A 14,921-nucleotide genomic window follows, 5' to 3' on the forward strand; every position below is an offset into this window, starting at 1 on the left:
ATACATCATCATTTCTTGTCAAGTCACGCTGACTCACTGCGATGACCTGTGCATACAACAGCCAGTCATACTGGTATCCCACTCAACTTCCTTCAAATCTGATCCCCGTCAGCAGTGAAGCATGACGAAGCATCGACCATCTGTGATTAAGGCATGAAGCAGCAATCTTGATAAAATAGAGCCAAGCATTCATCACGCTCAGCTGAGCCAGCGTCACATCACAGCATTCAACCGGCAGAAATTTGCAACTCAGAAGGGGCCTATCTGTCCAGATTTGGTGTCATTGGGGATTTGAAGGGAGAGGAGAGACATCAGCACATGTTTTGTTTTTTGAAGTGCATTTCATTTGTTGGAAATGACAACTTATCTGATAATTTACCTACAATATATCTCAATCAATGGATTGAACGACACAAGAATCAAGCAACTATCACACCTAAATTAAATCCAATATTAGCGCTAATACAACTGATCCAACTCATTTAAACGGGAGCTTTACATTGTCTGTATCTGATTTCACTTGTTAAAAGGTACCCTGTGAGGTTTTGGAGCACCAGTAGTAGAGATCAGGATTGATATGTTTGTGAGAGGATTTGTGTTTATTCTCATGCATGAGGATATGGGTGATGCAATACATATTCCTGCCAGCGGTTTCACAAAGGTTAGCAATGACTGATCAAACACCCCAAGCAATGGATTATTATATGATGGGTGTTATCATTCCTCTCGTTTACTTTCTTTTCCCTTCTAAATGTTGAACTGGTTTTCATTGAGAAACAATGGTGGTGGTTAAGCTGTATTGATAAGGTGTCGTTGTGATGTCCCAATGTGTAAAACGCCATCTCTGAGGTACACTTGCAGCAGTCTCTGTAACTCAATCGGACTCAGGTGCAAAAGTCGCAGTGAGAGATCAGTGTGCAGCTGAATCACCGCGTGGAGACACAAGTTGTGACATGTCACGGGGCGCCATTGCAGCTAAACGCATCTATTACTTCTGAATTCTGCGGAAGACCACTTTGTTTTATGTCAAGGATTCAACCACCAACTACCAAAAAACTGAACCAGAAGACCACAACGGGGTACTGCTGCTCACCGAATAGATATCTGCTGTAATAAGGGTTGTACAATGATGTCAAGTGTATAAATACAGCTCATAAACGATACAAGATACAAAAACTATTAATTAAAACAGCTACAAACAGAAGCTGAATAAAACCAAAATTCACTAAACGGTATCAAACATTTAGGGTCCTTTTTGAAAGAGTTCAAGGCAGTTGGACTTAGAAACTAAAAGCAGATCTTTAAAGTCCATTACGAACTCGAGAAATTTGCAGTGAAGCCGGTCATTAGACTGAGTTTGATAAGGACCAGAGGACCAATCTAGCATAGCTGTTATATACAATGGCAACTTCCCTTTAAGGGCCTTGTACATAAACAAATATAAATGCCCCTCACATCTCACAGAGAGAGAGGACCACCAAACTTTTTCCTAACGTGTGCAATGATGCATGCTATAAGCATCACCATTAATAAACCTAAGAGCAGAATGAAAAACAGCCTCTGGGGGTTTAAGGGTAGAGGCAGAGGCATGCCTATAAATCACATCACTATAATCCATAACAGAGAGAAAAACAGCTTGACAATCATTTTCCTACAAAGTCACAATTTGTGACAAAATTGTCTGTGTGATTTTTGAATGTGACTTTGTCATCTTTCCGAAGACCAAGTTATTTCTATTCTGTAACTGTCTATATTACATAATCTTTACAACATGAATGCAAAAACTGCAGGACAAACGTTTTCTTCTCATGTGGAAGGAAATATAATCAGCTCATTTGTTAGTACCCAAAGAGTAACAGTAAATGTAAACGGAAGCTTGTTAACACAGGGCACCTCTAACAAACCGCTTCTAAAAGCAAACGTATCTAATCTAGAATATATATATGGTGTGACTAAAAGGCTTGCACAATCTTGGAAAATTGTGTGAACACTCCCAAGTCAGAATAATGGGAGGTGTTGCTGTTCCTCCCATTCTGTCGACATTGCTTGAAAGCAGCATTGAAACGTGTTCTGCTTCAATTAGCATAAATGTCATCCAATAATAGTGAACAAGACAGCTGAGCAGCACACTGCTCCCAAGTGTTTGATTAAGTTTCCCTGTCTGCTCTGTTTCCTTTGTGTGCTATTCACAGATCTCATGGTCTCATATCAACACAGAAACTGTACCGTTTACAGTACTAATGCCTTTTGTAATGGGGGAACCAGTGAAACTAACTAGGTTACTTATTGGGTGCCATGCCATTGATCCAATGGCCCATTACTCTGAGACCCAAATAGTCTGGAAAATGTCCTGTTTGACTGAAAGCCTATTTGTCTGACAGCCTGTTATCCCAAAAAAACTGCAGTCCACTGCTCCAAATGCCCGTTGTTCTGAAAATAAACACCCTCCCTGGAGTTCATCTTCCCTGAATATCTTGGTATATTTGGATGTGCAGGAAAGGACAAAGTCAGGTGAACCTTCGTCATCATGTTAACAACAGAAAGGGGACCCCCGTCATCATGTTAGCAAGAATAAAAACGTGAAACAGTCGCAGTGTGGTTACAGTAGGTTCAGGCACAAAAATTACTTGTCTGGAAAATATTTTGATTTGGGTTAAAATAAATGAGTACAGTGTCCTGTGGTTTCATATTTTCAAACTGTTAGCTGGTATCAATTGTAACTTTGTTAAAAATGGATATTAAAGCATGTATTTTTTTATCATTCCCATACAAAAACAGGACTATGTGGTGACAGACCCTTATCCATTACCATTTACTGTACACTGACAGGTTTGTGTCCTGCTGAAGACTGCTGTTATATGTCTGTTTCCTGCTCTGTGGTGATGTCGGCTCTAAGCCTTGACAAACACCCATTAGGAGGGAATCCAGTTTCCACATTAAAGGAATTAATGGATTAACATTTATTTGACCTGGTATTTATACCTTGCCTTATCCCTGTAATATGACAGATATGTCCAATTGCAATCCGCTAAATGTTAGCTTTGTCCCAGCCAGGCCAGCTGAGGGCAAAAGCCAGATACTCTCTCTTATGCAGTACTCTGTATCTCATATAGTTTAATGTATGTAGAAGAACTACATGATGACAAAAGCAACACATCTTAGCTGCCGATCAGCTGAGAAACAAGTTCCAAGTGCAATTAAAATGTGCAAACTATAATCTCTTTTTAAATGTTGCAGGCAACTGTCGAAGATGATTTTATGGACCTTTTAACTCTGAGCATCTGAATCCAGCTTGCTCTGCTGTGGAGTATTTTTCAGTAAACATCCTTTTTGCAGATATGAGTTTGTCATCAGATAGCAGTGCTGTAGTCAACTACATACCAACCGTAACCTCATACTGGCAATTTAGAGATACAGCACAATGTCTGGATACATCCATCATGATTAGAGGTTCAGCTCTTATACTCAAATGTCACATCATTCATGGTAACATGCTTTATTTGGAGCTTCAAGGTTTGGATCCGGACCTGACTGCAAGTCATTGTGGACTGGATCATGTGTCACTGGACTGTGTGAGGATTCACATATTTCTCATGTTTGAGCATTGCTATTGTGATTATACGTATACGAGTATCAACACAGGTACAGTGTGTAGTTTCCATTCTGTTATATGACACATTGTTTATTTATGCCGCTTGTCTACTCAAAGACTGTTAAGAGTACAAAAAAAGAGATAAAAAGTCTTGAAGCAAGTCAGAACGAGTGAGATCTGGGATCTTATATTTTAATTTTTGTTTTTAAATGTTATTACATATATGAACTTTAATTTATGTCATTGTAATTTGATGTTTTTTACCAGGCAAGTAAAAAGAATATGGCACTGTTATATGGTTGAATGTAATTATGGTAAGTACATTTCCTCGAGGACCGTACTTCAGTACAATTTTGAGGCACTTAATTGTGGTACTTGAATAATATCGCAGTATTAAGGCTTGCAAATTAAGAATTTTAATTAGTCATCCTTCGTACCGTTTAATTTTTTATGTTCAGTCACAAATAACTGAGGATTTGGTTTGATTTTCTGTGTGTTTCCCATCTGATCATGAAGAACTGTGACCATGTTTTACTGCTATGTTTCACAAACTTGACACAGCAGAATATCCCATACATCAGAAAACAGTCAAACATGTATTAAACGAATCATTTGAAGGAGATACTGTGCTCCACTCCTGTATTCTAGTGTTTGGTGGTGCGACTACCTTTTATGTTTACAGCTGAATCACAGGCTGCAACTTTAGTGAAACCTTATCTCACCTCACTGGACACTACTGCAGTAACATTAAGGAGCAGTGAGGTGACAATAACTCTTGTCCATAACGCTGTCTGTGAATCAAAGAGAGGAAGCAGCTCGAGCACACAGCAGATTTCTGCTGAGCCAGAACCACAAAGGGTGTGGAAGGAGGAGGAGGAGGTGGCAGTGGTTAGCTCGCTGTATATCTATATTAGGAAAGGAGAGTTTATGACATTGAGGTTTTCATTAAAGTCATCCTGCACTGTCTGTCAACCACTTGCCTATAGTGTATCCCGCATATTATTATAATAAAGAGATGCTTATGTTGTAGATCGGTACAGCAGAGACAGGATATGTCTCTCTGTGGAACGATGTGCATCCAATGTGTGTATTTTAGGCTGCAGACTCGAATCTGGGCGGTGAGGTTAGGCTGCTGCATGAAAACAAACTTTCCGAAAGTCGCTCGGTTATATTGCCACTAATTTAATGTTTAGTAGTTTAGCAGTTACTTTGAATGGGAACTGAAGGTTAAATTTTAATTAACATCAGCTACATTCGACTGGACGTTCACTTCCTTAGTCCTTCGTTAGTTTGTTTGAAATGAAACAATAAGACACAAGAGCAAAACATGAGATTACAGCAAACTGTAATAAAAAATAAATAAATTAAAAAAAACAGCTAAATGCATATATAGTAAAATGTGCTGTTTGCTAGCGTATGGAGGAAATGGACTTCCCACCATAAAAATACCCACAACCACATGTTCTTTTACCAGGCAGAGACAGACTTTCTCTGAGGTGAACCAGCTGCTCTGTAGGCTCAATGGTCAATTAGTGGTCGTTGTTGTTGTCGGCGTATCACAGAATGACTTCCGAGAATAGTAAACTGGGTGAGCACCGAATGCCTTTTAAGCTTGGTGGTAAAATGTACAGTCTTCCACCAGACTGTGATGTAGATACTTTACAACAACAACAGGGGCACCGTTTGATGGGAATCTATGCCGGAGTGTATTTTACAAAATTCCACTGGTGTACAGAACTCCATCATTTAGATCTGCTCATGGTGAAAGAGAGCGGGTAGGACACTGTCATTACAGACACAGAGCTGCTGTGAGCCCCCCGAGCTGAAGAAAGCTCCGGAGAGGCTGAATCAGAGGTCTGGACAGCACGTCAAGCTCTATTGCAGCGTATATCCGATGAGGAGGAATCCTCAAGGAGAGGAACGCTGCGGCCACTGCTCACTACACACACACATACACACCCTAATATCCCAGAGAAAAACACATATCTGTACTGATATATATTACAACCTGATAACATCACATTTTTTTCCTTTACTACTGCAGCAGGGAGAATGAAATCTGTGGTTACAGCAGAATCAGGAAGTTTCCCCATTCTTGTCCGTTTCAGTGATTAATCATGAGGGTGTGATCCTTGATGGGATCAGTTGGTTATTTTATCAGTTTCACACATTTGAGAAGAGACTTAATGCATCACTAAGCTCCTCTTTTCAGTTATGTCATTGCCATGACCAGCGACTTGTTTCTGGTGCACACTCACCAGACAACTTATGCTTATCACCTACACACAACCGCAAAGACACACAGTCTCAAGCACTGAGGGATCCAAAAACACACATAGTGTATGTGAGCATGTTCACATGTGTACTCCGATACCTAAATAAGATGTAAAAATCTGCTTATAGTGATCAGTGTTATCAGTATATTTGTTTCAATGATTTTTAATAGACTGTATTTTACACTGGAAAAAAATATCACTTCATAAAATAGGTGAGAAACAATGAATACAAGCTGTTTCTTGCTTGTAATGAGTAAAAAAGAAATCAGCAGATGGAGCTAATAAAAATGTCTAAAAACAAGTGAAAATTGTCTAAAAAGAAGAAGTCCCGAAATGTTACTTTCTAGGTAAATGTGTCTTCTATTGAGTGTAATAAGATACTTTGACTGGAAACTGTCTCAGTAGTAGTATCAGTAGTCTAACATATAAAGATATTCACAGGCCTCCAGACTAACCTCACACAGTGGTTGCACTGGTTCACCTATTTGTTTAGGTCCACCAGGACATAATTTGAATGCACCTAATAAAACATTTTAATTTAATTTCTTAACGCAATATGTAAATGATTGTAAACAGCATAAAAAGTTCAAGTACATGTTTTATATTTATTTAAAACCCAGCACATGCAACGAGAAAATACAATAACCTCAACTCTTTCAGAAAAGAAGACTTAATTAACAACTAAAATTCAGGTGCACCGGTGAGAAAAGAAAAATGTTTGGTCGCACTTGACAGATTTTTGGGTTTACTATAATGTTAAGAAAAGAACAAGCAGCATATTCTCACATTTGAGAAGCTAGAATCATCAAATTGTTTGGATTTTTTGCTTGAAAAAACAATGAAACAATAATTTGCTTATCAACACAATTGTCGAAACATTTTCTCGACTAATCAAATCATTAATGCAGCCAGTGTAAATAAAGGACAGTGGAACAAAGTTACAAGGCACAAAATAGTATGAAGTCGACAACCACAATTTCAACTACTGAAACTATCAACATTATAACCCAACATGCCTCGACATGTACAGCAGGACACTTTATTTGGACAAGCATGCTGAGTTTGTCCCAAACATGTTCTATGGGTTGCCAAACTGACCGTAAATTCATTGGAAAGGCATTTAGAAATATGCTCTGATATTCAACTCTGGCAACTTCACACAAGGACTCTGACCTCTCCTTTCCAACTATCACCTGCACTTCAGACCATAACTCTGCCTTTTCCTTTTTGATAGCTTGAACCAAATATACAAGTTGTGTTTTCACCCTGTCTTAGTCCTAAAATATCTTAAATCACAGTGCAGTGTATGCATGTATGTCAGGGTTTAGTAAGGCTACGTTTTAATATAAAAGGCATCATGAACCTCTTCCTCTTGCTTGCATGTGTGTAGTTGTGTGTAAGAGAAGCATACATATCATTATCCAAGCTACGACTCTGTCTGGGCCAGATGTAATGTATTAGTAATAGCACTGACTGGCACTGAGAGGCCTGGATTTTGATGCTAAAAGGAGCAACACCGGTCCCCCTGAGAACGTCGAACAAGGTACTTCTCATCTGACTTTCCATCACCGCCGTTTCCATGGTTTCACTTTTACTAACATTAGCAATAGTCATGATCCCTGTGATGATTAAGTTCCTCCCTATCTGTATTTTTTCACTAAGTGTCTCACCTACTGTAAACTCACCGTCTCGCTATACAGTTATGAAATCATTTTAAATCAGGACCTGAACATATAAATACATGTTTATATTAATGCTCATCGTCCTGCTACTGAATTCATTAACCTGTGAGGCAGCCGAGAGTTGACTCAGCATGTCACTGAAGCCTCACATCAGCATGGTAATATACTGGATCTGGTGATATCCTTGTGATTTAACATGTTGAAAACGTTTGAGCAAATACAAAATAAAAAAGGTTTGACCATGCTGATGGTGTTTCCGCTGGGTGTTTTGTGATCAATGTTGGGGAGGTTACTCAAAAAAGGTAATGTATTGAACATTACTTGTTACTTTTATAAATGTCATGTATATTACTTTACTTAATTACTACATGTAGAAAGAAATTTGTGACACGACTTGTTTCATTACCTTTGTGTTACAGCACAAATCGCCCGGGATGCGTTGTCACATAATTGCCAGTTAACAATTTAACATTAAAACCTCATGCCCACATATCAGCACAAATCCCTGTCCAAAGGAGGACACACACAAGATCTTTCTTTTATGTTCTTTTATGCCACAAAGCTGAAAGCAAAGTAAGTGAATACCAGCCCAGAAAAATGTGACAGGAACAAGGCTTAATTGCATGCCTGAGAGAATCAAGGCAGCACTGGCAGTCAGCTATATCAATCAACTATATTAATATATAAAGTCCGCCTAGTACAATGATTAAATCCTCTAAATAATATCTCGATAACATAAAATGAGACTGTTCTTCCTAAAACCATTAGATGACGACAGACTTAATAGGGAAAAAAACATGTTTAAATGGCATATGAACTGCATGTAATGGACCAAACACACTTAAAATCACTAGAGTTAGTCACTCACCAAACCATTAAACTAATCCAGTTTATATGATTTGTTTATTACTTAAGACCTAACTGCCCAGTCTGGAGGGCCTCTCCACAGGCGCTCTAGATGGCGTCGATGTGTTGAATTACATGGATATAGTCTTTATTATAGGAAAACAATTCAGGATCTCCATCTCTGACCCCGACTATAAATATTCAACAACTTAAATGTAAGAGCTGCGGTTGAAGGAAGCTGTATCCTCCTCATCAAAAGCAAAGAAGACATTCACTGCTGCTGGAGGCAGAGGTCTGTTTAGTTGCATCCTGCTCATTATGAGAAAATGTGACACTCTGTAGTCAGCAGTGTCCCGAGGGCTATTCTCCTCTACTCCACTTTAAACTTCAGCCATGTGAGCAACTATGCAACACAAGCAACGACATAACTGTTTTGATTAGTAACTGTAATGTGATTACTGAATTTAGAAACACACTTTAAATTAGTGATACAGACAAATGTAAAGTCATTACAGTTGTAACTAGTGTTGGGCTGATAGGCGATGCCATCATCCATCAGTGATGACTTATAGTCACAGACTACTGAACCATCGCAATATTGTGATTTAAAGGCCCTCACCAGAGAGCACAAAAAGTAGTGTGTCCCCTCAGAGTTGCCGTAAGGCAGTAGTTGTTGGTGTTTGTTATATGGGAGAGAAAACATAAAAGGAATTTTGTTGCTGCTCAATGCACTACACACTACACAAAGCTACAGTAAGTTGCAGACATGTTGCACATTGACCGGGCCTGGGGATGTAGGTCGCTGGTGACCAGGAAACACAGGTGACAACAGCGGTGAGCTAACACCTTACCTTACAGATTAATTCAAATTAGTTGCAAATGCGCTGTGATTCATTGCCCATGGTCAGAGGCAACCAAGCGCCAAAACCAGATGACAAGCCTGAGTGATTGATTGGATCAATACTAGTAATCTCCCTGACCACTGCCATCACCTGACTCATGATAATGATAATGCTATCCACACAGCTGAAATGAATCCATTTATTGACAACCCATGGGATCAATACTATTTCAGAAATACTTGGCAATGCATCTGAAGTGTCAGTTGTAATTGTCAGAGCAGGGATTCAATTGAAGAGAAAGAACTAGCGCCAACAGACTGATGCATGAGTCACCTCATGTCACCTCACAACTTCTGTCATAAATTGCACTTGAGTCGACAGCTACCTCACCACAGCACGCAGTTTATTCTGCACTTCCTCCCACCAGAGAGCAGATAACTAGTCTGTAATCCTGTGGGCCCAAAATTATTGTACAAAGTAAAAGGAAACACGTAAATAATATTCATCTTGATTAATCAGCCAGCTCAGAACACAAATTGAGACTATTTTTAATCTTAAAAATTTGCAACGGTAGAAAATTGCTTGCTTCGCACCGACATTATCAGCCTGTTGTCTGTGACAGCTCTCTCTGCCTTTAACTGCCTTCAGCACCAATAAGTGCACTGCAAAAAAACGGCCAATGGTGGCCGAGCTGTGCCCCAAGGTTAACTGACATCTTAACGTGTCACTCTTTGAACAGATGGATCATTATCATGCAAACTAGTATTGATGCCGTGAACATGTGGAGAGTCTTCTATTAAAAGAAGAGAAGGAAAACCGGGCAACCTGAGTGTGTGCAAACATACCCGACACCTGTTTGTATGTGAGCATTATGGGAGATGACCAAATACTGAGGGAAAAATGAAAAGAAGAGAGTTGGCCTCTTGGATAACAAATCTTTATCAAATCAGACGTCTAAATCCAAGACTGCTGTACTTCTCTCTTAGGCAGAGTTTAGAACCAGATGTGGACTTAAATTTCATCTTCAGCAGGCCTCTACCTGTCAGAGGTACATGGATCTGGAGAAAATAGATGCTTTCTGTAGAATTCTGTGAGCACAGCTGAAGTCAAGCCAATGAGACAAGCACAAGTATTGATGAAGAGGTCAGACAGCCAGCATTGACCTCATTTAGACTAATGGTTTGGATGCAGAGCTCCTGAACATGATTTAGTATGGTTCACAAGGCTTCTGGCATAATGACTACCTTACTTACTGAAGACAGCTTTTTAGATGGGAATCTGATCTATAGACACATTCCAGAGATACCGAAGAGCCTGCACCCTGAATCAGGCTTGAAATGAATGCCGCTGACCACGAAAGTGCTCAGACACTTCGGCAGGTGGCCCAAGAGTAGAATTATGAAGCCCATATTTTTGCTCAGCAATCTCGTTTCTGTTTGACTCTGCAAAGTAAACATGAAAAGCCTCAGCCAATGACTTCTGGACTCCCAACTCTCCAGGGAGGAAAACAATAACCTTAAATTATGACCAACACAGGGTTTCAGTGGCTGCAAAAAAATCTTTTCATTATCAATCAATCTGCCGATAACTCTGCTCCATATATTAAACACTAGTTAAATTCCCAGCACAAGTTCCCAGAGCTCAAGGTGTCATATTCAATCTGTTCAAAAGTTTTAGTTCTAGTTTACATCCTGTTAGGATTCAATTTAGCTCTTACAAGTTGGACAATGGCTCAAGATACAATAGGTGTTTCAGAGCACAGAACCAGGCTTAAATGTCTGGATAAACTATGTGGAGGCAGAGATGCATTACATGACTACAGAGCAGGTGAAGCCATGGAGACATTTGTGTTTGGTTCTGTGTCCCAGGGCAGATAACTTGTTAGACCACAGTCTCAGATTAAGTCCCAGGCAGTGGAATCACAATATGTGTCAAAGCAAACAATACTGTCTTGAGTTGCTGAAAGTCTACTCTTTCCTCTACTGACAATGACAGGCAGTATAGAATTGCAGCATATTTTGTCTCGTTAAAAATACATTTTGTGCAGATGGGGAATTGCTATCTAGGTCACAGAGTGCCAGTGATATCATGGCTGTCTAGAGGAAAAAGTTTGTGTGAGGCAATAAATCGCATTTTGTTTTTGTCTTAATGTAGTCAGGACAGCTTGGTGAGGGGGACAAATAATGAGCTAATGAGATCTTTAGAAAACTCCAATTATTGAACATTTTCCTCTGGAGTAATAACACCTCTTGGCATTACATGAACTCAATAGCAGTAATGGTGCTGCATGTTTCTCAGGTGTCTTTTATGTTGAAATTGATTGTTTGCAGACTGGAGATAATGAAATGAGACTCTCCGCACCACACCAGTACTATTGTTTTATGCATAAAAGGAGTAGGTCAAAGGTAATGATTTCCTGTGACAGATAAGAGATAAGAACCCACTTCTGTAAATAATACATATCTAGACAGGTGTGAACTCAGTAGCAGTAATATTGCCTCATGTTTCAGGCGTCTTTTATGTTAAAATAGTTCGTGAGTAGACTGGAGTTACTGGACTGTGACTCTATAGCGGACCAGACCTGTTTTTTTTATTCATTTAAGGAATAAGTTAAACAGAACAGAACAACAGCCTTCGGCAAAGGCAGAGCTAACTAAATACTGTCGCTGCACCGCAAAATCAACTGCATGAAAATATGATATGAGTTTAAACCACAAGAGAGGTTTTCTGGTGTAGTATCAAGCACACGTGACGAGGCTGCATTAATTGTACAGTATCTTTCCAAATTGTACTTAGTGACTCACTTATTTAATCATAATGGAGAAGCCACAGGGCTTATCCTCACTACACATCATGGAGAAAATTTCCTTAAAGTGACTAATGCAAGAGCAGAGTTACAACAATTAATTTATGGGGCGATTGTCAGATAATCCTGTCTGTCCTAATAACTGATGATTGTTTAATTGTTTAAGGTGTTTTTTTTAAGCAAAAAGCCAAGTATTTTCCAGTACCAGCTTCTAATCTGTGAGGATGCGCTGCTTTCGTTCTTTCAAAATTAAATGGTAAAGTGACAGCTGTTGGATTTTGGATTGTTTTCTTGACTAGATATACATTTGATTAGTCTAGAATAATGATGAGCAGATTAATCAAAAATGAAAAGACTCAGTAGTTACAATAGATGATCTTATCAGACTTGCAGTATTAGCAGTATAGTCAGACTAAACACCCCTTCAGTTCATGAGTGGTACAATTTACTCAAGCTCTGTTTTTCCGTACAATTTTGAGGTACTTTACCTGGGTATTTCCATTTTCTGCTACTCTATACTTCCTCTCCACTGCATTTATTTGATACATTTAGTTCCACGTTACTTTGCAGATTCTGAATATTCACTGTTTATAGGCTAGTAATTGTTTTACAGTCTTACCAATCTGATATTGTGAGAGAGAAACACAGAGATCATTGTGAGAGAAGATGTTGCATTAGAGCCAAAGTAGCACATTTTTAAATTAGTGTATCTAATCGGCAATCTGACAGAAAAATCAGATAGAGATAACTGGAAAATGCTGCCCTGATAAATGGTCTACCCCTAGTTTCTAACCAGGCAAAGAGAGAAGCTACCCCAAGGCCCCAGACCCCATAGGGGGTCTGTAGGCTCCAAGTTCAATTAGTAAATGCAAATGTGTTGGTTATAGGCTATGAACGACTAAAGCACACTAAAAACTGGAACAACACCTGCATAAGATAAAGGTCCGATGTTGTAAAAGAGCTCTTAGTTGAGATTAAGTGTAGCCTTTAATATTTCAGTGTATAGTATGCATTTATGGTACATGTTATTATAATGAAGTTACCACAGATTACTTACTAATTAATACAGTACAGCTCACAGAGAGAGTCATCCACAGCTAATTTCCCCCAGCTCCCCTTGAGTTAATGGCCTGAACTGGTGTTATATGTTGCTCAGCCTACTTTTTCATATTTTCACTTCATGGACATTTTCGTAGATGTATCATCAGGTGACCATGGCTACATATTTCAGCTGGTGTTACCGTCACATCAGCTGCAGTGTGGAGTGCTGATACTGTCCTTGAACTCAACACTGAAGACAAACAACAAACTTTCCCTCTCGTTGCTAACGACCACTCACCGTCTCTAAGGTACTGTTGCCGGGCAGCGCGCTCTCGGACAGCGCGAGCCCACTTCTCCGCCTCCTCCAGGTTAGCGCGCGGGTCCTGCAGCGCCGCGAGCCGAAAGCAGTGCTCCACTTTCTGCCGCGACACCCCGGAACTCATCCAGCGCCGTCTGAGCGGGTAGAAGTAGGCTGACAAGTACGCTGCCGGGTCCGCGTTGTCATTCTCCCGGTAAGCCCGGCAGCCGACGCAGTCCTTCAGGCTGAGCACCACCTTGTTCCGCCCGACAGGTGTTGGAGTGAGCCTCTGGACGGTGAGGTCCGTCCCGGTCAGGCTCACGGCGTACCTCACTTTTCGGTTACCAGTGAGCGTGAATTCCCCGTAAAGCGAAACCGGGTTGATGCCGGAGTTGCGCTCCGGTTCAGCTCTCCTCTGGTCCATCCTGAGCGGACGGAGGAGACCGAGACGCGGGGGGTCCGGGATAGAGCAGCACTCTCACATTGCTACCCGCCTGGATGGTGCGAGCAAAGTGAAGACGACAGGACCGCACTGGCAGCCTGCTGCTCGGACCGGTGTGAAGAGGGACGGAATCAAACACACCACATCCGCTTACATTTCAAAATAAGAGCCTCACTTAACGCGCTTTATTCCATGCACAAGGAGTCTGTGTGCCTTCTATTGGGGACACTTTAGTTGTTGTCTCAGTACTAGTTTCACAGCGATTTGGAGGAATTTTAGCAACCTGGAGGGGCTTTATATTCAGCTACATGTGGTGGGGGGATTCAGGTATTCTTCCAGTAGGCTAGGCTAAACTTTTACAACTTTGTGACTGAATATAAAAAATCCATATACAAAAATAAAAATACAGACAGTCTTTCTGGGTTTTGCACCTTCATACATATTTTATTTAAATTTAAAAAAAAAAAGAAAGCACTTTTTGGATGTCTTACAAACTTGTTGAACCCTTTTTGTGACCAAATAAGCAGAAACCCCATTCATCTCACATTCAGGACTTCTTGGTGGCGAACACTATCAGTGGGGACATACAGTATTGAGCACACCATGCAAGTGGACAGATTATTTGGATGTTTTGATTTTTTTTAGGAATTCTTGGAACAGTAAATTATTACTGTAAATTATTTCAATTTAAGGCAATATTACCAAAGTAATTTACTGTCCTACATAAAGATTGTATCATCCATTTAAATTTGAATATCAGTTTAGCAGTTTTTGTTCATATTAGGTCATTACTTTATGTATTTTCCATGTATAGTTTGTGTGTGAGAATGTGGGTGCATCCCATATTACTATTGTTCTCATCCCTGGTGGCCAGGGTGCATGAATTTTCCATTCATCTAACCAGCCTGTGATGTAGAGGACAGCAGGCGAATATTTATTATTAACGAGGTAATGGACAGATAGAAAACCTGCAGTGCTGTCCTAATGGATCCTGAGGCTGTAATCTCTTCTTCATAACACCATTAAAACACCATTAAGCACATGTTGTTGTTTTTTTAATATTACAAGAAGAAGTCATTCTTATTTGATAGTAAAC

General features: G+C 39.9%; 1 protein-coding gene across 1 annotated transcript in view; it reads right to left on the minus strand.

The window, feature by feature from the left end:
* Positions 1–13,807, minus strand: part of LOC140999316 (sphingosine kinase 1-like) — a 36,096-nt gene extending 22,289 nt beyond the window's left edge. Inside the window, exon 1 of the mRNA XM_073469657.1 lies at positions 13,384–13,807. Coding sequence (XP_073325758.1) covers positions 13,384–13,807 — 424 coding nt within the window. The remainder of the gene's footprint in view (positions 1–13,383) is intronic.
* Between the last annotated feature and the right edge of the window lie 1,114 nt (positions 13,808–14,921).

The sequence above is a fragment of the Pagrus major genome, chromosome 1, assembly GCF_040436345.1.
Source record: "Pagrus major chromosome 1, Pma_NU_1.0".
Classification (NCBI taxonomy): domain Eukaryota; kingdom Metazoa; phylum Chordata; class Actinopteri; order Spariformes; family Sparidae; genus Pagrus; species Pagrus major.